The sequence below is a fragment of the Anser anser genome (assembly GCF_964211835.1).
Source record: "Anser anser genome assembly, chromosome: 14".
Lineage (NCBI taxonomy): Eukaryota > Metazoa > Chordata > Aves > Anseriformes > Anatidae > Anser > Anser anser.
The window spans coordinates 18995035-19019812 of NC_139735.1; the positions used below are offsets into that span (position 1 = coordinate 18995035).

The following is a 24778-nucleotide window of genomic DNA, read 5'->3' on the forward strand; positions in this document are numbered from 1 at the left end:
GAATAAATTGCTGTGGTAGAGGAAGGAGGCTGTCCCTTTCTCATTTTGAGGTTAGTGTCTAATGCTTCATATTTCCAATTTAGTTGCATCTTACGCTTCAGTACATCTACCTGGAGGCACCCAGATGTCATCAGCAGATTCTTAGTTTTACTTGTTTCTGAATATGCGAGTGTGTGTCTCACCAAAATCTACAGAGAAATACAGGATGCTTTATATGGATTCTATGGAACTTTGCTTCTTTTCCTAGCAGTTTAATACTGTTCCTTCACAATGTTATAGAAAAGAATTTTAAAAGTAGACAGTGACAGATTAAAGCATGTGCTAAATTCTGATGACTAGAATGATTTTCCACCCTAGAAAGGAGAGCTCAGTATCTGAGTCAGTCCAAATCATGTTTACTATTACAATAACAAATTTGTCAGGTTTAACCTCATCTCTAGCATGCTGCATATCTATCAGGAGTAGCTCTGCACAGAAAAAGATTAATATAATGGGAAGTGTGAAAGGACAGGAGATGTTTCTGAGTTGTGATAAATGTATTTTGAAGTGGACCTTCCATTCTTTCTGTACACAAAATTTCCTTGAGAAAGGAGGAAAAAGAATTTAGTCATGATCATGATTTTTATCCTATAAAACATGCTTAGCACTCTGTAAGCAGTGTATTCAGGTGGAGAGTCGTGGGCATTCCATGATCATTGACTGCCTTTGCAGTCATTTAATTTAAGCCAAATTAAACCAGATTAGTTATGTGTTGACAATGTATTAGATAGGGAAAGCCTGAGTTTTCATTGTTCAAAGTTTAAAGAAAATAAGTCTGCTGCTGTTTTCATGCTGATAAAAAATAATAATCTGCATTGTAGGGTGTTTGCATTTTCAGTTTTTGTGTGTATTTTGTTTGTTTTGATTTCAAGGTATCTAGCTAATACTTTGGGTAATTTCTACCAATAAATAACTTTTTTTAAAAGTTTTGAACTTGTAAAGCAGTAGCTTTTATATGGCATCTGATTTGAAATTTTAATATATTATGCTGTATTGCATCGCACTCTGATTTTGTTTATGACATTTGATTATCATGTCAATTTATATCCAGGGTAGAAGAAATTGGCTGGATATCAAGCAATAAATTTTAATAGCTTCACCATCTGCATCATTTAGTATGGTATTCAGTTGGTTTTGCCCTGATGTGATAAACAAGTTATCATTGTTTAGGTACTGCTGATCTTCTGTTTTTGCCTGACTGAATTAACTGCATGTTTCTTGGTCTCTGATATCTCATCTGTGCGTTACAACAGCCTCTTAAACATAGATATGACATGAAATACAAAAATGGCACAGGTATGTTCTACAAGAGGTACTGTTTCCAAAGGTCTTGCTATATTTGGAAGCTAGTGGTGGAGAAGAATGTCTGTTGAGAACTTAATTGTCTTATCACCATTCATTAGTGGCGTTCAGGCATTCAGACTGGAAAAAAAAATGTGAAAGGAGGTGTTAGGACTAGCAATCATGACATAAATTTGCTAAGTACATCACTTGGCTTTTAGTGCAGACATCAGATTCTTGTCTGCACATTTTAACCATAGGAGCAAGCAGTCTCAGTGAGAGCACTCCTCAGTAGAGGGAGTACAATCAAACCTCCTGCTCCAGATTTGTGTATGGCTTAGCCAACCGCAGGGTTAAGTTTTGGAGAAAGTGAGTCATGGTCACTCTCAAGAGAGTGGTGAGCTGGTTTGGAGGCTTCCTTTGAGCCTACCGCTGCAACATGCACACTTCACTGCAGGCTTGTGCTGCATCCTTCACCCTGTCCTGGGTCAGCAGCAAAGTAGAACATGCTGCTCTGTGCCATGTGCTCTGAGGGTATCAGAGCCAGAGGAGAATAGATCTGTAAATCTCTACTGTCTTTACTAAAAGATTGAGGAAGACAAAGTGGATGGCACAATCTGGACAAAACCAGCAACTACGTTGCTGGGTCTGAATTTTCCAAATGCAAGCCTCATTGCCATGCAACAGAGACTTCTGAACTAGGCTTTTGTACATTTAAGTGATATGTAAGCTTCTTAAAATGCAATGCATCCCACTGAAAAATAGCAGTGTTATCCAGCAGTAAAAGGGAGCATAGGAGACATTTTATCCCTTGTATTTCTTTCTTATCCTAATACACGTCAGAATTCAATACACCTAGATAAACAGATTTTATGCAGTCTGCAAAGATCTGCAACAATGAGTGTGCAGAAGAGAAATAGTTAAGAAATGCTATTTACAGAGTTCTTGTGAATTCAGAACTAAAGGTTTCTTCCATTTTATTGGTTTCACATATAAAGAAACTCTATTTATTTGACTCATAGAGAAAACAAAAAGGAAAGAAAGCAAGGGAAAATAACCAAGTTGTGATAATACATTGAGAAAGGCTACAGGAATAATACAGAAAATGCAGAATAAACAAAATGCATAACCTTGCTATGCTGAGAATTTGACAGTGTTTACACAATATTTTGGATGAGAAAATTGGGGAAGAGAGGGAGATGAAAGGAAGACAGACCTTCATTGCCTGTTAGCAGCCAAATTTCTGTTTAAACACTGTACAGTAAGCTTAAGTGACTGGTATGGAATGGAGCAAGCAGTCCAAGTGCACTGTAATTTCTCTACTTTTTTGCCAATGTCAACTGGCAGAAGAAGAATTAGCAACTTTTATCACTTTATTGTCAAATTCTATCTGCTGCCCATGAGCAACTGTCATTTTGTCTCCTAGAAAAAACATTCAACAGCCTGAATGTAAATTTGGGCTTATCCAGATGTACAGAGTCATTGCCATTAGATAACAGAATCACAGAATCATCTAGGTTGGAAGAGACCTCCAAGATCATCTAGTCCAACCTCTGACCTAACACTAACAAGTCCTCCACTAAACCCTAATACTGCAAACACAGATAATGTGTTTACAAATCATATAGTTATTAATGATGCCTTTTTGTTGGTGTTCTTAAATGGATTCTCCTAAATTCCAGCTGAGGTGCAGCAAAAAGTTAGTTTTGATTTATTTTTTTTTGTAGCTCTGGAGGGAGCCAAGTCCAAAGAATTTTATGTGATTAATGCTGATGAATAATTTCTTCATGTTAACAGAGAATAATAAAAACATGACTCCTTCTCCCAACAAAGATTTTTTTTTTAATGGCATAAACGTATGCTAACATCTAAGGCATCTGCCACAAGTTCATTTTGCTCACCAGGTTCAGTGTTATTTGTTGCATGTAGGCATTCATGGAGGTAAAATTTGGGTTTTCAATAAGGTTTTAATGAGATTCCATTTTTTAACTGTCATCACGACACCTTGATTTCAAGTTGTTGATAATTGAAGCAGTTGACTGAACCTGATCCTCCTAAATGCCAGAACTCTAGCAAATGGGTTGAATGGTTTGCTAGATTTAAGCTTCTAATCTTACCTTCTCTTCCTCACTTTTATGTACTGTGACCAAAATATGTTTTATGCAGTAATTACTGTCATTCTCTGAGAGAGATGGGGAAGGAGAACAAGTAAAATCCAGCACGGATATTGCAACAGTTTCTTTTCTTTATGCTGATAACTATCATTGAGTTTCCCAGTTGCATATTCTCCTTGTTTTCAAGCTTTTTCCTTAACTCCTTTGGTTCAATTTTGAGATGTCACTGATGAGGGATATGTAGTTTAAAACTGAGCTTTTCTTCTTTAACACTGTTTCGGATTATGACTTTTTAAATCATCTACTAAAGATAACCTGGGCAATCTCATGTAAGAAACTGCTTAATTTTAGAGAACGGTTGCCTTTAAACATATTTAGTATTGTGGTAACCCACAGGAGAACAAGTGAAAACCTTATATAGGTGTACACTGGGACAGCCAGCCTGATGAACTTACAAATGTTAAACAAAAATTCTTCATGTTCAGAATATAAACTGGTTTCTGGGTCCATTAGGACAGAAATGGAAGTATTTAACTGTACTATCAAGGAGGCTGTAATTTGGTTTTGTGTGTATGAGAGAAATCACAGAGGGGAATTATGGTTTGTACTTTAGAAATGGCTCATTTTTGTCAGGCTGCTACACTTCATTTGAATATTGTTACTTGTATTAACTGAACAAAGAGCACTAATCAGTTTAGGCTTCTAGATTCTGTGTCAAATATTCTGGGCATAGACACTTCACCAATGCAGACTCTAAGAATTTTATTATTTTATTTATTTTTTTACTTCTGAAAAGTAATTGCTACTACTGGCACTGCTTCCCTGGGGCTAGGCTCCTGCATTTAAATTACTGATTTGTCTAACTCTTCATGGCAAAGATGCTGGCAGGCAGGCAAAATTAGTCTGTGAGTACCAGTCACATCATTGCATTTCTAGAGCTGGGAAAATTCATCTTTTCTTTTTTTTTTTTTCCTGTAAATAACATCTTATCGGCATATCCTTTCTTCTAAATTAAAGATTTTTTTTCCCCCATTTTCAAGCTGGGATTATTGCTTAGATCTTAGAAATCCATCCCACACTATAATAAGGAATAGTATAAGAGAATGGCAATCTTGCTTCATGACATTATGGACTTCACCTAATTTGAGAACATTTTTACGTGGCTATCTGGCATATTCATGCTTTTTCCTAACTAAAGTGTATTTTTAACAATAAATTTGTACAGTTTTTTGCAGCAACTGTGCTGACAACAAAACTGCCAGAAGATAATACTTATTCATTTCTGTAGAAGATAGAGAATATTTCACAAGCATGAACTCTAGCTTTCAACAATCTCATGAAATAAAAGCAAAACAGTAGGAAGGTGGATACAATGACCATCCCAAGCATGTGGTAATCTATAGCTCATTTTCTCTTCTGCATCTGTGCTTTGTCATAAATGTGTCTGTTCTTAGACTGAGACACTCTACAAAAATAAAACATATCAGAGGTTTATACGTAGTCAGATAAGCAATGAAATCTGTTTACCAGTCACTTGCTGTCTATTGTGATTAAGAGAAAACTCTGTTCTTATAAGGACGTTCATTATTCTTCAACTTTAGCTTTTTTTCTGAGGTAAACTTTTGCCAGGTTTCTCTGTTTAGAGATAGTGGTTAGGAGGGGCTGGGGTATAAAATAGTTATCCATTGTTCTGTGCAAAGTCTCAGGTAGGAGTCCTTCAGTATTGAGTGTTGATTCTTAGCCTGGTCCAGTCATAGCTTGCTGCGCTACTCTTTTTGCACTCATTTTTGTCATTCCTTCATCTGGGAGATGCCAAAGTGGAACTAAATGAACAGCTATTGCTCTAGTTGTATGTGTTGTGGTTTTTGTTGTGGTTTTTGGTTTGGTTTGTTTTTTGTTTTTTTTTTTTGGGGGGGGGGGGGGGGAAGTATTGGGGGCGTATTTCATAGTTTTGGGTTTTTTTTCCCCCAATTTTGATAGTCTGGAAATTAACAATTTTGCCAGCTAAGTGAAAACACAAAGGGGTAAACTCTAATTTTGCTGGCTCCAAAGAGAGCTGGCAAGAAACAGTGCTATTAAGGAACAATGAAACAATGGCTGTTTTGTGCATCATGTGAAAAAAGGGGAAAACTGCAACTTGAGACAAATGAAATATGATGCTTTCAGCTTACCTGTCCTGAAAAGTTCCAGGTCTAGCACAATGTTCCCTTTGAGTCTATTGCTATGCTTCAAAGCCTGTACTCTGTTTCAGGATGGGTCATTCATTACATACTATCTTCTAATCTTGAGATGTGTTTGGTTATGAAAGGAAGAGAAAAAGGAGAGCTTATAGTCTTCTTGGTTCAACAGATTTTGAAAGTGGAGTTAATATTAAGGCAAAACATCAAACAAAGATGGCAGAACTCTTAACAGCTCTGTGATGTTTTAGTATATTTGCAATCTTTTTTCGTCTTCCCCGAGAAACAAAAAAAAAATAAAAAAGGAAAAGAAAAAGCCATTTAAAACTCATACTTCTATTTCCGGGGGCTTCTGGTCTGAGAGATCAAAATCAACATTTGATTTTAGAATGTCATTGGGAACACTACACGTACAAAGTCAATGTAGTGTGTCCGCATTGTAACCCTTAAAAGTGTCATGAAAATTCTTCAGCAATGCTACTACACATGTCAATAGAACAAAAGAAATTAAAGCATTGGTGAACAGTGTTTTCATGTGTTTGTTTCCAAATGTGCATTTCCCTTAGGAAATTATATAAGGCTAAATGACACTTAATTCCAAAAAAGTATTTGTTTGGGCAACAGCTGGAACATTATACTCCAACTTGTTGCAGGTGACTGAAGTAATGGTAAGGCATGAATGTTGATAGAGCATCCTTTTTTAATCAATCATAAACAATACAGATTGGTAGTGGTGGTTACAGGAAAACAGTGAGCCAGAAAATTGGTGGTATGCTATGTGTGGATCAAATGCTATCTGTTTCCTCATATGAAAGAAATTTGTGTGCCATAACTATATAACTAAACACTTTCCCATGATCCATTTAAAGTCTTGGACAAGATGTAATGGGTAAAAGAAAATGAGAATGATTTGGAATGAATCTCAGTTACAGAAATCTGTCTGGATATTCTACACCTTTTTCTTTAACTATAAAGTTTTGGTTTAAAAAAAAAAAGTATAAGAGACTGTCTGATTAATAAATTGCAATCAATTGCAATGCCTAATTATCTCCTTAGGAGGTTTGAAGAGAAAATAATGGATGAAGCATGCTTTCCTCTCAGCATGACAGGAGCTAGCTAGAAAATCTTCATAGTATTGAAAAAATAAACAAGCCATTGCTATATGTGAGGAATAGAACAAAGTCTTAAATAAGTTTGCATATGATTTTCTTTTCTTGTTTTTAAATCAGGTAGGGTGAGAGTTATGTTTGTGTGCGGATAATTGAAACAGTGTATTAGAAGTGATTGTCTTTAAAATTCTCTCAAAATCCCAGTGGGGATTATATTTCTGTATGACATCTGAAGGGAAAAAAAGTTATGATGGGTTAAGGGTTTTGCTAACTCTACAAGTTATTTTGTCATTCAGAGAAAACAGATCTGTTGATCTTCAACAGTTGTTCATTAGAGCTTGAACTATTTAAAATACTTTGATTTAATGTTGCAGCTGCATTGGGTTTTTGTTTGGTTGGTTTTGTTTGTGTGTTTTTTAATCCTTTGTGTGTGTGTGTGAACCTGGAAGTCTGCAAGTGTCTTCTGCAACAAACAGCTCTTTGGTAACATACTGATGAAAAGATGGTAATTGACAGGTCTTAATTAACTGGCAAGAGCTTCCCTGTTCATTTCAGCTTTAATTTCTGTTAAACTTCAGAGGAAACACTGTTAGCTAGACAGGCATAACGTATATGCTAGATGATAAGGACCAGTTTACAAACCATGATCTTATTTCTGTTATTGATTATACTGCAGTGATTCTTCCTTGGAAGCAGGGAGCCTGGCCCAATTGATATAGTTTTGTATATGCACCTTTCCTCAAGAAGGACTAAAAGAGAGTGTTAGTTGCATTTTATGCTCTGTACACCCTTTTGTTTTTCCATTCTATTACATTATGATGTCCATTGACCTTCCAGCGGGTTAAAGGAGAGGAAGTAATGAATGGGGTAAAAGTGCATCATGTGTGATGGAAAAAAGTCAAAAAGGGTAGTCCAAAAAAGGCAGCAAAATTCAGGGTACAGTCAGGGAGGGACATGGGAACAGAAGGAATGATGATATTTTGTGACTAAATGAAGCCTTGGATTTCCCTTGTGTTGAGTTCTGTTGGTAATTTTGTTTTCTGCATCTCAAGAAGAATGTAATAGGGTTAGAAAAGGTGCAGAGAATGGCAACTGAAATGCCTAAGACTGTGCACATCTTTATAAGGAGACTAAAAAATCTGGGACTCCAGTCTGGAGAAGAAGAGGCAGAAGCAGGGGACATGACCAAGGTGACTACTAGTTAAAGGGAATCGGCAGGGATGTATGCTCTAGGACTAGTAGTGCTGTAATGGTGGGTGCACAGAAACAACAAGGTAGAAAAGGGCAAAGCTTATTTGTTCTCCTTAAAACTGTGTTTTATACCACCGTCCAGAGCAGAATATCAGGCTAGGCTGTATGATGTCTTTCTCCATAGGGCATTCCTTATATTCTCCTGAAAGAGTATGGGTTTAATTTCTCATAAGGTGAACTGTGAAATCTTTCTTACCTGCCTAACTTTGGATGAGAATATATGTGTATATATATATATTTACACGTGCTCTCCTTTACAGGAGAGACTAGGATTGGACCTGTTCCAGATTTTATCTTGTATCCTTTTGCTCCAAGTAACTTATTCCTTCACTTCAAAATTCAACAAAATTCAAATTGAGCGTAGGCTGAATTTTTTAATTGTAACATTCTTGGAGAAGCCTGCAGGAATACCTGATGATTCTGAAATTGTTTACAGCAAGGTAAATATTTCTGGCCCTATTAGTCCTTACATATCTTTGGAGATCAATACTAGTTTAAAAAAATAACATGATACTTTTTCATCATAACCTGGGTTCTCAAGCCTGTGTGAATAAGACCCCCATGCCCAATATCCAGTACTAGCAGAAGATGCTGGCAGTTTTATTATATGAAACAAACTTGTGGATAAAAACCCCAAGACAACAATAATCCAACCTAGATTTCAAAACAGAAGCCCTATTTCAAGGGAATAAAGATGTTAAACATTATTTACACTGGGCAGATGGAGCACGTAAATTGCTTTTGCTGTTTCCCAGGCTCAAACAGAACTAAAGAGTACTAAAAACCTGAGAGTCACAGATAGAAAGTTAATAACGACAGGAGATAAGTTTTCCTTACAAGTGCCTGAAAACTACTTTGATATCTCTGACATGCAATGAATTGCCTGTCAATATCTCACCATTTGAAAAGTTTTAGCTTTCTGTAAACAACTTCTCCTTGAGCATTTTTCATATGCTCTGAGACCAACCATTTAAACTTCCAGCCACTCCTTGGGAGGTGTGCCTTGTATCACTTAAGTGTGCTGGGGCATTCATAATGTAACACAAAAAAAATGTGTAAGGTTCTTTAACAGATTTTTTTTTTTCCATTTCCATTGACTGTGTTATCTTGTCAGACCAGCTTTATGCTCTTTTTTGATAAGCTTCCCATTCAGGAGACACAAAGGATCCTAGAAATCTATATATATTGCTGACCTTGCTGCTTTTCCTGCCCTGTCCTCTAACTCTTTCCAAAGTCTCCCTTTTAAATCTTCTCCCTCACCCCTACCCCACTTTTTAATCCAAAGCCTTAAAAAGTACCATATTCCAGCTAAAGAATTGTGCCTCTGAGACCAGTTATCATCTAATTCTTCTCTTCTAGTAGTGCTGTCCTCTGCTACAAAATTGAGCACCTCCCAACTCCTCTGCCCCCCTATGGTGAGAAGAATGGGAGAAAAAAGGCTTTCTGATCAATAAATTTAGCCAAATGCTAAATTTCCAGGGGGGTTGGGGGAGGGGTGTATGTATTGATTTGATTCCTTCCTCCTAATGAAGATGATGGTAGGTTTGAGCTTTGAGTTCTTTTTTCTACATAGCTTTGCACTTAGTTTGTGCCAAAGCTACCTTTTGATATTTGCCAGAATTGCTGCAATCTTTATTTCCTTTTTAGAGAAGGGGAGAAAGCCCTTCCACTTTATGTTTTGGTGCATTTATCTGGGTAGGCATAAAACTGGGGAATTCAGCTGAGTCTCTAGACTTCAGAGGTGTGTTTAGTATTTATCCTCGATCTTTCTCTTGCAAAAGAAATGGTAGAAGATTTTCCAATGCTTCAAGGTCCACGTTTCTTTCATGTACTCCCTTTGGACACTTTTTCCCCTAGCACCCATTGCCTACCAATATCTTTCATTTCAAGTCCCAGTTCTGTTGCCCTTGAATACTTCCTGCCTTTTTCCTGATGTAGGAAGTGAAAGAGCAATGGGGAACAAACACAAGAAATTCATACAGTAGAGAATTTCTTTGTAGTGTTCTAAAAAGATTTTTAAAAAAAAAATGCAGTTTTGGTTTGTGTATAAGGACTAGTCTGCCCACAAAAAGCAGGGGAAAAGATTCTGCAATCTCTGCAGAGCATTGTCTGCCCTAAGAATCCTCCTGGAATGAGAGATCAGCACAAGTCTCCCCAGATAAGGACATTCAGATGCACTTACTCTATTAGCATTCTGGAGGAAAAAGTAACATTGGATTATTCTGTCCATTTGAAAAATAAACATTGTCAACACTTGTTTTATCCATGTTGATGTTTTCTGAGGTTCTGAAATTTTCTAAATCAATTTTTTTTAAGGGACAGGAAGGCAGAATTGACATACTTTTGCTTTTTTTTTCCTTTTAACTTCCTGAATAGTCGTAAACTAGATGAAAGTACATTTAATATATATATATATATATATATATAGTAGAAAGAAACTCACATTAGGAAAAAAAGTTATTCAGTATTAAACTTTCCTTATCTTGAGGAAGCCTGTCTCATGGCCACTGTAAATAAAAAGTCACACGTTTACCTTAGTTTGAACACATCTCCATATGGAATTGTTTTTTTTTCTCTCTCAACTCTAAATCTGAAAAACTTGTTTGGAAAGAAGAAGTTAACTGAGAAAAGACCCAGAACAATGCTTGCTTTTCTCAAACTAACTGTCTCAGCAATCTGGGATTGTGTAGCATACTGTCTCCTGACAGGCACACAAACAATACATCTTCAGGGAGACTCAGAAGAATGTTTGCACTTCATGTTTTTTCAGACTGTCAATACTGGGCTTCTAAGCTTAAAGATATCTATGTGCATTTACAGTATTATATAGAATTATGTATTTTCAGCGCTACTAAAATGAGCGTTACTCATTTACTCTTAGTTATTTACACATTTGTTTGTAATCTGTAGTTGCAGAAAATTTTTGCCTGTTTGTCCAGTGCTCGTATATGCTTTCTGTTTTTGAGAGGATATAAATGGTGAAATAAAACACCAGTTTTGATAAGTTGTTTTTTACTTTGCCAGATTTTGCAAACATAATAATAAGCATATTTATAGAAATCTAACCAGACACTACAATTTCTTGGAACTCTCTTGGAAATAAATAATTCATAGCTTTCTAAAGAGTACCTGTCATGCAGTATGAGAAGAACAGAATAAAAGGACAAATACCTTTCCCATTTAAAATAAACTTATAAGAAACATAGATTAACACAAAAACTACATTCAAGGTGTTTCTAGCCAAATTAAATACCAGTAAATTATATATTAATGCTAAAACTAGCTGTAGAATAGATGTTTGAAAGCCAGAATGGATGCATGTAATGGAGATATAATAGTAAAAATATTATCAGGAGTATGCATCAAAATTTTAGTGAGAGTCTAGGAAATGATTCAAGAATACAGGGTACTAAGGAGATGGTATAAATTTTGAAAGAAGAATTAAATGAAAATCATTTATATTTTTTCAATATCACAAAATGAAAGACAATAGAACGTACCAGATATTAAAACTAATAATGGACTTTTTAAAGGTAGATGATTGTAATCAAGGGGCCCAAATGAGAAGCAGTAGTTTTTCACAGGCACTGATGTAACTGAGCTGGAATATACAGCACTTGATATTCCACGTATAAGGGACAATGGACTGAAAGGAAATAGAACAGGACACTGAGTAGAGGAAAAACAGGCTTTATGGACTGCAAATGATGAAGTGCACGAGGATGTTTAGGATGAGCACAATGAATTGTCACTGAATCGAAGTTATGATGGATATGACTATTATCCTAGTCAGTTTAGACAGGAGTAAAAGCTTGCTGACGCCTTGCAATGCTAGAGAGCTAAGAGCCATGAAAACAGACAGTAATGCTGAGGATTGTGTGGGACTCTGAAAAATGATGACAGAAGATATTAAATGATCATTTGAGATGCTGAAGAGATCATTAAAAAGCAATAGAGATGCTAAATAGAGTTGGATTTCTGCCCCTCCCCTCTCTCCCATACTCTGAAATGACAGAAGGCTTTTAAGGCCAGAAATTGTGATGAACAGCCATCTTTATAGATCCTTTTACAAAGATGCTTAAAGTAATAGATCTTCTCTATCCTGATAATATGAACTACTTCATATCTACCCACAACTCAAAACTGTAATTAATCCTATAGCACCAAACACTATCCTCATTCCAGCTGCCCACACTGACTGCACAATGTAGGGTGTTTTTTTTTCTTTTTTTTTTTAAAGTCAGGAAAAGCATAAAGAAGAAAGATAGTGGTATAAACTGTCATAACCTGTTGAAAAGATTGACTCTGAACTGAAAATACAGACAGTCCCTCTGCCATCTGTTATACCTGGAGATATCTGGCATATAGCTACAACAGAGTCAGGTGGAAAAGCTACAGGAGGCTTTCTAAGGTCATAGATTTGATAAAAACAGAAAGCAAAGATGCTGTGCAAGTCTCAGGTGCCAAAATGGTTTCCTGATAAATATCGGTTTGATGGGGAAGAAGTAAAGGAACTCCTACAATGTCAAGAGGAAATAAAATAGTTCTGAATAAACACAGAGGGAATAAGAAGGAAGAAACAAACTTCAGCTTCTTCTTGGTCCAGGGACAGTTGCATGTATGTTGACTACTGAGGTTAACTCCAGCAATATAAACTGATTGTTCTAAACTACCTAAACAGTATTTGTAGGAATTTTAAGGCCTGTGAATCTCTGGGGGCTTTGGGTTGGCATCCACACCCACTCATTGATGACACAGCCATAGTCCTGGCAGATTTGTCATTCTACCAGATGATTTAGCCACAAGACTGCCTGTTTAAGTCTTTTGTCACCAAGTGGGCATCCTCAAAAAATATAGTTAGTGTCTCTCTTTTTGTCTGTTGCTACTCTGGGCAAGTGAGCAAGTTTTGTATTTGCTTAGGAAACTCTTATGAACAAAGGACAGGCTCTTCACTGGAGGTTGGATATCTTACAGAACTGAGCTATGTACAAAACTAGCCAAAGGAAAAATTTGCATAGTTTTAATAGTAAATTCATCTAATGGTAAAATCAACTAATTAAATTCAGTAATAGTAACAGTACCAGAGGAAGATTAACTCTGGAAACAAAAGGAGGAGGGAAACACAGAAGGGGAGGGGGGAGTGCTGTAAAGCAGACCAGAAAAAGAGGGAAGATGGCAAGAGGGAGATATTCATTAAGTTGAGTATTTTTCTGACTGATAATTACATTTGAAAGGCCAAAGAACATGAACTCCTCATGAACTCTGACTGGAGAGGATTTGAAAGTATTTGGAATATCTTGATGAGTTTAATTTCTAAATGCAAATCTGTAGTGGTAGAAGCTATCAAATTAGAATGAGGTCAGCTGGGCTCTGCTAATTCACACCAACTCTGAACTACATTTAAATTATTTCCATCCATTGTGAACCTGGTTCAAAGCTTCTTTTACTGACAAATCTATATCTGTGGAAAGGACCCGCAAGTCAGCCATAAAAAGGTAGTAAGAAAACTCATTTTTTAATGAATGTTCATTTTGATCAGGATGCAGTATAATTCTAGGGGCCTGGAGTTATTCCTGCTACCATGTATGTTAGGAAGACATCCAAGAAGGTTTAACGCATGATTCTACAAAGTTCATGGCAATTTTCTGTGGATTTTCTTTGGTCCCTGGGCACGTAGTTAACCTTTTGCATCACTACAAAATGAAAAACAATATTTATCGTTATGTTAAAGAAAAATAGTACTTACAGCTGGGTTTCTGATGGGAAGAAATTCTATGAACAGTAATATGAAGAACCTATATTTAGAATGGCTTTTGGCTCTCTCTACATCTTATGCTTTGGAAGACAATTGATGTCCAGGTAGGATTTTAGGAAAATATTTGTTTAGGATGTAATTTTGGAACACAACACAACTAGAAAGGTAAAACTGTAACACTCCATATTTACCAACATTACTAACTTAATATTTCTTTTGTTGTCTAAAAAGATATACCAGAGGAAGTTCCACTATGCCATTATCCTCTCTATCATGTATTATAGTTAAGGAGCTCAGTACGGAAGCAACAGATGATCAGTACAGAAAATTCCTCGTCTTGATGGATAAAGCTGAAAGCTTAGCAATCCAGAAATCTCTCAAAGTTTGCCACAAATGTTTTCATTATACCATAGATGTGGTTTTTTTCTTGAACTGTTTTTTTCAGAGCTCTGAGAGGGTTCTCTAATTTTTTGGGTGGACTTGCCAGTAATGATGTTCCAGTGATTTCTGATCCAGCATTGACCTCATTAGATTTCCGCAGACTTCTTCAGCGGTAGCTTGATGGTCATAACTGTGCACGAGAAATAGGGACACAAGTGTTAATTTTATATTTATTTCACAATGTTGAAAATGGTTGATTATGTAATTAAGGATAAATATGCCCCACTGAAATAAATATCTTATCACTGACATCAGTGGACCAGCTGGAGCTCTACCCAAAATGCTCTGCTAATTTTCTGTATAAGGAAGCTTGTTCCGATGCATTCATCTTATCTCAGGCATCATCTAAGTGTAGTACGAGCAAGAAGTTACCTACCCACTTCTTCTGGGGCTCCAGAAAGCTTCTGTCTCTTGTTCTGATTGATTAGGACTGCAAGAAAGTGTTGGCATTACTGCCCTGAATGGAAACAGCCAGAGGAGGAAATACAAGCCAGTTGTTTCAGATTGCAGGCTGAAAGGATTTAGGCAAGATTCACGTAAAACTCTAAACTCTGGTAACCGAAAAGGAACCTCTGAACTTTTCACTCATAGCTGCTAAATGTGCTTGTGTACTTGGATATTGAAGACAGCTGCTCCAAATGTAAGAGATTGTCTAGGTCCTCTGCATCATTGCTTTCTTCTGTACTCAACTTACCTCTTTTTTTTATTATTGCAGAAATAGAAAATCCCTGAAGTGCTTTTCATGAAAGAGGGCCGGTCAAAGCAGATCACAATTGTAGTGCAAATTGTGTTTATTTGATTTCTAAGTACCTTTCATTGTCAACTTTCTTGTACATTCTCACTTCCATCTGGAAGGCTGAGAAGGCAGCTGGCTTCCCAGCAGACACCAACTCCACAATTAGGTAGCTGGCAGGCAGCTATTGCTTTCCTGTTTGTGGAGACTGTCTGCCTTGTGGACCTCATGGCACTCTTGCCCAGTATAATCCATTTGCACAGGGAACCTGGCTGCAGTTTTTGGCCCTCAGTCAGGGATATAAAGAGTTCAGTTGGCTCTGTAACAGTAACAATACAATATACAACCGGGCATTAGAAAACATATGGACTCTAATGATTTGAAGCCAGTTTGCTGAGTTATCTGTACTCTTCGTTTACTTTGTAAGGAATATGCTAGGTATTTTTGGGAGGTATTTCAAAATATCAAACTGTCCCAGCTGGATGACACAATAATACGTTTCTTGTCCTGCTGACTATAAATCAGAAGCATGCTTATGAGGCTGTACCTTGTGTACCTTTCTGGTGGGCTGTTTCATGCTGCCTATGACTTCTAAGCAGCATTAATCTTTGAGGCTATTTTTAGCCTGTTCAGTTCTTGTTCTGTTCAGTTCTGTTCTGTGCTGCTTCAGGTTCCTGTAATTCAGAAAAATACTATGAACTTTAGTTATTGTCAATTTTTCCTAACATTCAAAGCCCTTTCAAAGCTTTACTGCATTTTCCTCGTTTCTCTGACTATGATCTGTATTTGTTTGCTAGTTCTGATGTTGTCTTGCCTGCAGATTAAAGAAATAAAAATTTACTATTCAAAAGTGTGGGAGCTTGATTTAGAAAAAAAATAAATACTAATTTGTGGGAAAACTTATGACGGGTAATAAGCTGGAACCAGTTTTTAACAGCTGGGGTGAATGTACATGATATAGCGCAGGGTCTCACAAAAAGCCCCTTAACATTTCACAGAAATAAGGTGATTTGAGGTTATTTTAGAACTGACTGTTGTGATTCTTGTTGCAATTTCTAGCTCAGCAGTTTTTTCTTTCTTTTACAGTAAGTAGTTACAGTAAGTAGCTGTGTGAAACTCTGTCCTTTCTTTTTCTCCTTCTGCTTTCTGGTGGTAGTAAAGAATTGCCCAGCACTTTTGAAGTCACCACACTCAGATTTGGGAACTTCTTTTACAGATTGTGTTTCTCCTCTCCTTTAGCAGCATCCATCTCTATGAAACATACTTGAGGGTCTCCGAGCTTCTGCCAGCTGTGTTACCTTTGGAACCAAAAACTAAACTGTATTTCATCAGTGCTACGGAGCTCCAATGAGAGGATGTGCCAGCACATTCAGAGGAAGATAAGAGAGCTCTCTCCATGCTCCATCACAGTGAGCATTTCCTTAGCCCTAGTGATGAATCATAATGGAATCTGCTAAGTAGAATTCTTAAGTTAAACTTTTTCTTTTCTACTGTATTTGTCATTTCAATGAAGGGGGCTCCTTTTGTGGTGTTTGTTTGTTTTTTTTTAATGTGGTTTTATTTTTCCCAGAAGCCCCAAAGATGGCAAAAATCAGTAGCAAATAGGAGTCTCGCATTCTGGTCTTCTAGAAAATATAAACCCAAATTTAGATTTTATTTTTCCATCTTCATTTTCTTGGTTCAAACAACAGTTATCTAAAGAGAACATAACATTTTGCACACATCAGTTACTGACACCAATTACTTTTATCTTTTGCTTTCTCCAGGAGGCAAACAAGCCTTGTTATCTTCATTGAATAGGAAGGAGCTTCAGGCAGGGGGAAGGGGTCGCCTTCAAAAATCCTGTAGGCACCTCTCTGCATCCTAGGGCTATCTCTTAACCATACAGCATCTGAGTCATGGACAATGAATTCTGGCCCCATCTTTCGGTGTTGTCTTTAATCACAAACCATTCTTCTAACTTTTCCCTGTATGAAAAAAACTTTTTTTTTTCCACTTTACTGTGAGGAGGGGTTGAAAAAGGGAAGATAAACGGTTTCTAGAATCAAATTCTAATCTTTTTAAATACTTGTGTTGTTATACCAGCAAACTCACATCCTCTGCAGGCAATATAGCTCCAGATGCTTCCTTTTCTTGATGTTATAATAGAGGTCTTCCTGAAAAGTGTTTAGTTTTCAGAGCATCTGATTTGTTTTCTTTCTTTTTGCTTCTGCAGAACTAATTTACGGGTTCAATATTAAAATAAATGTCATTAAGTCATAGTGAACAAACTAGCTTTTGTGGTTATTTAATCTCTCCTGGAAAACATGGATCTTAATGCAAGAAAACCCTACTCAAATTGTTATGCAATTGTTACGTTTCTGCCTCTGCTTCCTGGAGCAGAGGTCGTCAGCAGCCACGTTCCAGTGGGTTCCAAGCATTTTGTCCAGAATTGGATTTTCCTCCTGTTCACTCAGGAACACCTTGAGGAGCTTTGCCACATTCTTCAGGCAGATATGCTGTGTGTGTTCTTGCAAGTGGCATCCACCTGTGTTCCAATCACAGTCTTGTTTAACTTTCTGGCTGCTGCTACCATCCTCCAGTGTTTGATATTGCATCTGCCTAACAAAAAGAGCACTCCAGGTGTTATTTGGCTTCAGATTTAGTTACAATATTTTACTCATTGTCCTGTTGCTAATTTGAATATCTTGGCCAGATTCCAATGCAAGTAATTGCATTCTGTCTAATTTTCTCTGCCATTTCCATTGCAGGTGTTATCTGTCACTACTTTGCAAGAGTGCTGAATGGTACTGCTGTTGAATTTCCAGTGCGTAGTTGGGTACTGGAAAAGAAAATTGCACATGGATTCCAAAAGGACTTTATCTTTCTCCCTTTGGAATGAAATGCCATGTTAATAACACATTTTTGAGGAGAAAATACTACATCCAAGTCTGGTAAATTTGGTGCCAAAAGAGGCGTATAGAAATATTTATTAGTATTGTGATCTTCGTGTTAGTTTTTTAGATATATTACCAGAAACAATTTGGATATTGAGTTGTTACATTTTACATCCTTGATTCAGATGTCCAGGACAATCACACTAGCAGTAGAGGTAAAAAAAGATTTGCAGTACACCAAGCAGGTGTTCACTGCAGATTCCAGAGTGTTGTGGCATGGCAGCTCAGCTATTAGCATCAGTCTAGCCATAGCATCAGGGAGCTTAGTGCAGAAAAAAAATGATCCTGCCCAAGATCTGTGCCATACTTTACAAGCCAGGGCCCCACAAAGGCTATTTTGCAATAAAGTCTCTTAATGGCCATCCTGAGAATGGTGGTGCATTGCAAGTGAACTTTGTTATACAACCCCATTTGGAGGAGGACAGGGAATCCTGATCTAAGAGACTCGCTTTACTGCAGATACTTGGGATAACTTTCTTAGTAGTTGAGTGCATACAGGTCTTTCAGGGGTTTATTTCCATCTCCTAATGAACAAAGCCAGGTGTACTTTACTTCTTTATATATTATGTACATAATGATTTTGAAACACTTCAGGTCACCTGAAATAAAATGCAGCATAAAACATTTTTCATTAATAGTAATTTGATTTTTAAGTCGTATCACCTGACTGTTTTACTGGCCCTTTCATATTTTCTTTTCACAAGTGTTCAAAGCACTAATCAATGTTTCCCCAACCCAACAAAAGAAGTCATAGAAATCAAACACTTCTATGTCTGTGTTATATCTTACAATATGATTCTACCTGTTAGTTTAATGTTAATCGCAAGGTTGCACAATTTAATCTCTATGAGATTATAGAAATTAGGATTATAAATGTATTATATACTCCACAAAATCAAGAGGTAATTATAGAACCTCTACAGCAAATGTAGTTGAGAAGCTAAAATTTTCTTAATATGCCACTGAAGCAGAAAAAGTCCAATTTGGATTAAACAATTCTGGGGTATCTACCTTACTATATAGTAACTGTGACTGTGCCCCTTTGACAAACTGAAACAAAGAGTACTTCAAAAAAATTCTTTGTTTTATACCAATATTACTGGATTAGCTGACACAGAAGTGTTTGTGTGACCCAGCACCAATACTATGCGTAAGATTTTACCCATTCACTTCAGTAATCACAAGAAAGAGGCATTGAAAATAACACTACACCAATAGTTATCATGAGGAACTGTTGCTCAGATAGTATTTAGAAAAAATATATATAACCAACATAGTTAATAGAAATGTTGCAGAATCCTGTGAAAATTGTTTTAAACTCTGTAAAAGTTGGTCAGAAATTATATTATTTCTGAAACATTGAACATAACATCTGAACTCACCACCATTCTTCTAAATTTTTTATCTAAGAAATCTTTTTTTTCCCACACACAGTTTGCTTCGTCCTTTAAAAGATGTTCTTTATTAATAAAATGCCACTGTCTTATCCTAAATACAGAGAAAAAATGTCCAGTACATGAACTGTGATGGTATTTTGTTGTACCTTCTGCCAGAGACAATATTTCAGAAGGCCATACAGACTCTGTGGCTTAAAGGCTTAGAGGCACCGTCTTGTAGTCCTTGCTTATGTAAATACTTGTTAAGATGCTTGTTGTGATATAACTGTTCTGCTTCCCAAGGCGTTAGCTGTTCTGCTGAAATGGTATTGCATTACATTGTGTTATGGAATATTTCTAAATAATAAAAGCAATATAATTTTGATAGTCTTTTCTTGGTTATCAGACTACTCTATGGGGTATTTGTAACGTGCAAGAGTGGTTGCTCAAGCTCCTTTCCTTCACTGAGTTAAACCAGATTGTATAAATTTGCAATTCAATGAAGAACTTGCATGAAATTAAATGTGTGCCTTATTATTTTTCTTCTGTATCTAGGAACCCTTGTGAGAAATGTTTTAATTAAAGAGCTAGTCAGGTCAGCACCTGTCCAAGTGCAACATGGATTTAGTTTCAGATACATTAGTTAAAACTTCAAAATTGACATGGTGTTTTTCCCTGATCTGTAAAGAGAAAGGAAAAACAAAGTGTTGAGAAGGGAAAGCAAGGATAGAACATTCTCTCCCATATATCAAACACAATACTTCAGATCTTGCAACAGGTATTCATTTGTAGTTTTGCTCCTAGACATTTATTTAAATAAAGCATAGCTTGAGAACAGTTAATTTGAGAGCGATGGTACGTGGATGGATGTTCTCTTGCATTTGTTGGGTTAGGAGCTCTCACACTTTTCTCTGCCACTTGCATTGCAACTGAAAAGGTGCCACTGAAGCCTGTTTGTTATCCATAGCCTAAGACATATTCATGATTTGTGTGTTTGACACAACTTCTGTTAAATAGGATTACCTCTCCCCACATAAAAACAGAAGTTCTGCACTAAATATTTTCCTCTGTGTAAAACAGAACAAGCTGAATTCTGCTACAAAAAATCTATCCTGAAATAGCATCGCAGTTCTGACTCAACCCTACGAAACCCAGGAAAGTCAGAAGTACAACTAAAATTAGCATCGGATGCTTCAATCTTTAACTCATGCCAGAATGCAAAGTAAATGCTCTGAAGGCACTCTGATGACTTCCAGCCAGGACGCATCAGAGGGTTAACAAGATTTTTTTCATATTTGGGCGCTGCTCCAGCAAAGCGCTTAGGCGTATGCTGAAGTCCTGTGGCAAATGTCAAACATTTTTGATCATCTGTAGATAACTAGCCATTGTTTCACTGAGAAATTTTATCTTAAATTTCTACTTGCTCAAGGCTGATGAAATAAATACACAGATTAAGAGTGAATATACAAATAAGATATTACTCAAGCTGATTTATTAATGTAGTGATTAACAGTGGTAGGTTCCTAACTTGAACAAGAGTCATAGTAATAGCTTACCTTCCTCAACACTTGCAAGATGTAGTGGGTGACATTGGTAGTAGGGTGATGGTTGGACCAGATGATCTTGGAGGTCTTTTCCAACCCTTACGATCCTATATGAAAGACATGGTTTAGACATTGCATATATGATGTGAGGATGTATTGTGTCTGTATTCTTTTCAGATGATGGCTTTCCTTGTTGGGCTGTATTTCCTACATTGCCTACAATGCACCGTGGCACTACACCAGGGAACTGCAGTGGATTCAGGGTTTAATAGATCAATATTTGCAAAACAGATTTGCTAAGTATATCTTGTAGGGGCTAGCAGAATTGATGGACTTCGTGTTTTTTGTCAGTGCTCAGCTTAAGGTACTTCCTTTACGTGAGAATTAAAGATAAAGTTATGCTCATGGAAGACTGTAGAGATTGTAAAAAACAAGAAAGAAACACCCCTTTTCTCTAATTAATCGTTATATTCTAGTGAAAGTTTTAACTGTATAATCTCCTATCATAGCATATTTGAACTTTCATTTGCTTTCATAGCAAATTCCTCTTTAAAAACTGTGGTTTAACTGTTCTGGGGCAAAGATCACTGTTCCTCTGTGGAACAGGGACAGTTTCCTTTCTTTACAGAGTTGTTATGAAAATTGATAAATTAGTGTTTGTAGATGACTTTGAATTCATCAAGAAGAAGCTGTTAGAGAACAGTAAGGAACTGTCATTTTTTGATACTGCAGGAAATAAATTCTTGAAGTGTTATTCTCTGCTTATCTGAGGATAAAATGTCTTTCTTAGGAGAAAATGTGCTGGGTTTTGTCTCCTGAATATTACTTGGGCTAGGGAAACAAGTGTATTAATTAAGGCCACATCAAATCAGAAGAGTTATGAGTAATTATCTGGAAATCTTTCTCGTATGCCATAGCTTTCAAAAAGATATATAGCAAATTTTTGAAACAAATAACCTCAGTAATTATTTGCCCTTATTTTGCCAAGTTTGTGAAATGCTTGAGCAACCTGATTCTCACAGAACAAAGGAAATGCAAGGCAATGTAATCATATATTTGTTCTACAGGTTTGGCCATGCATCTGCATTTACAGAAAGCTTAATGCCTGTTAAAATCATCCCTCCTGATGCGTGCACAAACAGCTGTGGCTCTTGTATGGTTTTGAATGGTCCTGTTTGTCACAGTAATGTGAGAATAAGCCCAAAAAGTCACCCAAATAGAAAATTCTGCTTTCCAGTCCTCTTTTGGTGTCAAGAAAACTCCACTGACTCTCAAGCTGCTTGGCTATTAAAACCATGACCTGTTTTAAAGGTATTTACAGTCAGTAAATGACTTTTAGGTTCTGTAAACCTTCTGTAAAAACTATGCGATGTTCTGTGTCTATTACAAAGGATTTGCTTCCTCAGACACAGTACAAACACAGTATTCAGTGTGCACATATGATTAACTGCATTGACTGATCCAAACAGGCAGCCTTACTCACACATAAGCCATGCATAGAAGGCTTTTCAGAATTCAGTCAGCACTTATGTGAATGTATTTATTGAACTCTGATGTGGAGACCACAGGTAAAAATGCTTGCTTATTTAGTAAAGGAAAATCATTTGGGCGTCTTTATGTATATATATGTGTGTGTGTATTTATATACCTACTTTTTACATAGAATTTATATATAAAATCCTTTTTGTATATGTTCCATAGCAAGTCTTGAACTAATTGCAGATCTGAAAAAGATGAAAACCATTCTGAGTGTTTCAGATGTACTATAGATTTCCTGCTCACCCTCAGTCATTCACAGATACGAGAGCAGTGGACAAAGTTTTAAACTGCAGCAGAAGTAGAAAAAATACCATCTAGCCAGCCTTATTTTGCTAATAAATACCAAGCTCTGTGCCCTTGGTATTTGCAATGATATACCTCCCTGAATGTCTCTGGTGAGAAGAAAGATATTTAGAACAGTAGAGCGCCATTTTGTATAGGAGAAAAGGGAGAGCTGTAGATGGGAAGAGGGCAATGGGATCTTCCAGGTCCCCCTAGGAAGGAGTGGGAAGGGGGCTGAGAGGCAGCCAACGGCAGCTGGAGGGAGCAGAACCACAGCTTACACAAGGAGGAGATGCCTCTTCTCCTGCGGGGCTACAGAATCGCCATTCCTCTAATCCAATTTAATGGCAGTAGAAAATGGAGTAATGAAATAGGTGCAGATAAGCTAAATGCACTGATTACATTCCTAAGCTATATGGATCAAATGAGGAAATGAGTTTGTCTTGGAGGCAAATACTTGATCCCACGGTATAGGATTTTTTGTGTAACACCAGCATCAAAATAAAAACAGAGCCCCCTTAGTGTAGTAATTAGGAGACAAGAAGGGAGGAGAAAGAGGAGTAAAGTGCATTTTCTTTTTCTGAATTTTGAGAATCAAACTGATTAGTCTACAGTACAGGTAGCTTTACAAACTGCCAATGGAACCTAAAATAGTGAAAACTGAAGAGTTTTTATAGAAACCCCCTAGTCTGGATCTGCTTATATGACAGAAGGTTTAGGATAGGCTGTCAGTTCTTAAAAATCTGCCATTCTTCCTACATGCCCCAGACTTTCTCCAACTTAGAGAGACAAATCTCGTTCACAATCCTCTCAACTTTTTTCCTCTCCAGACAAGCTAATAACAGAATACATTATCTCCAGGATTTGGGGGGTGGGGGGGAGCTTCTCATTTTTTTAAGCATACATGTTACTAGTTCAGACAAACTGTCTTCTTATTTAGAAATAATACTACTTTTTCATTATTTTTTATGCAATACTGTTAGGTCTATAAAATATCATTTAGTATCAAGGAGCAGGAGCTTGTTTGAGTGTTACAAGATTAACGGGGTGTTGCTGTGTAACAGTGTAAGTTACTCAAGGCTCTCAGCTAACATTAACAAGTTAATGTGAGGAGGCCAGCTGTTACCAAGGTATTTGCTTCCACCTACAAGGTTTGGAGTGAAAACTCCAGTATCATATCTGGAAGAAAAAAAAAAAAAAAAAAGCCTTTCTCAGTGCAACATTCCTGCCAAAGCCCACGCGTTAACTGATCCCTTTCCGACATCTGGGAGAGCACAGTCAGCCCTTTTGCTGGGGTTTTAACAAGCCATGCGGTTCATCACCTCCTTTGTCTCTTTACTTGGGGCCAAGTATCCATAGAGATGAACCAGTGAAGAGACTTCTGAGCTTATTTGCAGGATAATGGGGAATTCCAGCAGAAGCCTTTTTTATAGCGATAAGCAAGGACTTTGGTCCGTTTAACAGCCTTGATCTATTAGCTACCAAGCAAAGCAAAAAAAGAGGTTAAAGATATCAAACTTCCCACCTCCTCCTTTCTTCCCTCACAGACACCATACACCACTAGTTTATAAACAAAGAACTTTTGTATCCACAAAAGTATCCACAGCCTCATCTGTAGCCCAACAGTTACTTCTGAGCCTCTCAGCGGAACACAAGATCTCCTCTTACCTCTGAACAGACAGTGAAGCCCTCTCCAATCCCACTTTCTTCCTGGATTCCAATAGTCAACAAATTGGAAAAAAAAAAAAAAAAAAAAAAAAAAGAGAGAGAAGCTCTGAATCTAGCTAACCTGCCCTTGCTAATTGCAGGTCAAGGTTTTCTCTCCAAGCAGAATCTTTTCTTTCCAAGCTCATTCTCCAAGGAGGTAAGAAATTTCTTTTGTTCCAGTCTTACTTCTGTTTGTCCTAATATTTAACTACGAAAGTGCCAGTGCATCAGACTGTGAAATATATGGATCGTTTCATGTCCAGAAAAGGGCTTCTTTTCCTTCCAGGCTGCTCTTGTTGCTTCACTTAGAACCAGAAAGTTAATCAAGGAGCTTTACTTTGCATTTTACAAAGTGTCCTGGACTTACTTTCAGTGCAACTCAGTGTAGCTGCTTAATTAACTGTTTCCAAAACCTGAGAAACCATAAATCTTTACCCCAGCAGGGACTGCATAGAGATTAATTTTCTCAGGCATGAAAGGCAAACAAGATAGTG

General features: G+C 37.0%; 2 protein-coding genes and 1 long non-coding RNA gene across 16 annotated transcripts in view; 2 read left to right on the plus strand and 1 right to left on the minus strand.

The window, feature by feature from the left end:
* The window catches only part of LOC310881171 (uncharacterized protein), a 53996-nt gene extending 33234 nt beyond the window's left edge, over nucleotides 1-20762 (plus strand). For 5 of the 13 annotated variants that reach the window (XR_014572151.1, XR_014572154.1, XR_014572162.1 and 2 more), the window contains one exon: nucleotides 16140-20762. Coding sequence is in view for 3 of the 13 variants with exons in the window: in XM_083798093.1 (XP_083654219.1) it covers nucleotides 16140-16168 (29 nt within the window). In the remaining 10 variants the exon portion in view is untranslated. Of the gene's footprint in view, nucleotides 1-14586; nucleotides 14808-16139 lie in introns of those variants that run through there. The other 8 variants (XR_014572155.1, XR_014572163.1, XR_014572168.1 and 5 more) reach the window with 5 other exon arrangements.
* Nucleotides 30-24349, minus strand: LOC310881175. The gene is made up of 3 exons (XR_014572187.1): nucleotides 24246-24349; nucleotides 20769-20863; nucleotides 30-14297 (listed from the first exon to the last, which is right to left on the minus strand). It is a non-coding gene; the product is annotated as an uncharacterized lncRNA (long non-coding RNA).
* The window catches only part of ATP10B (ATPase phospholipid transporting 10B (putative)), a 159477-nt gene continuing 158148 nt past the window's right edge, over nucleotides 23450-24778 (plus strand). The window contains exon 1 of one of the 2 annotated variants that reach the window (XM_083798075.1): nucleotides 23450-24441. The gene's annotated coding sequence lies outside the window, so the exon portion shown is untranslated. The remainder of the gene's footprint in view (nucleotides 24442-24778) is intronic. The other variant, XM_083798067.1, reaches the window with a different exon arrangement.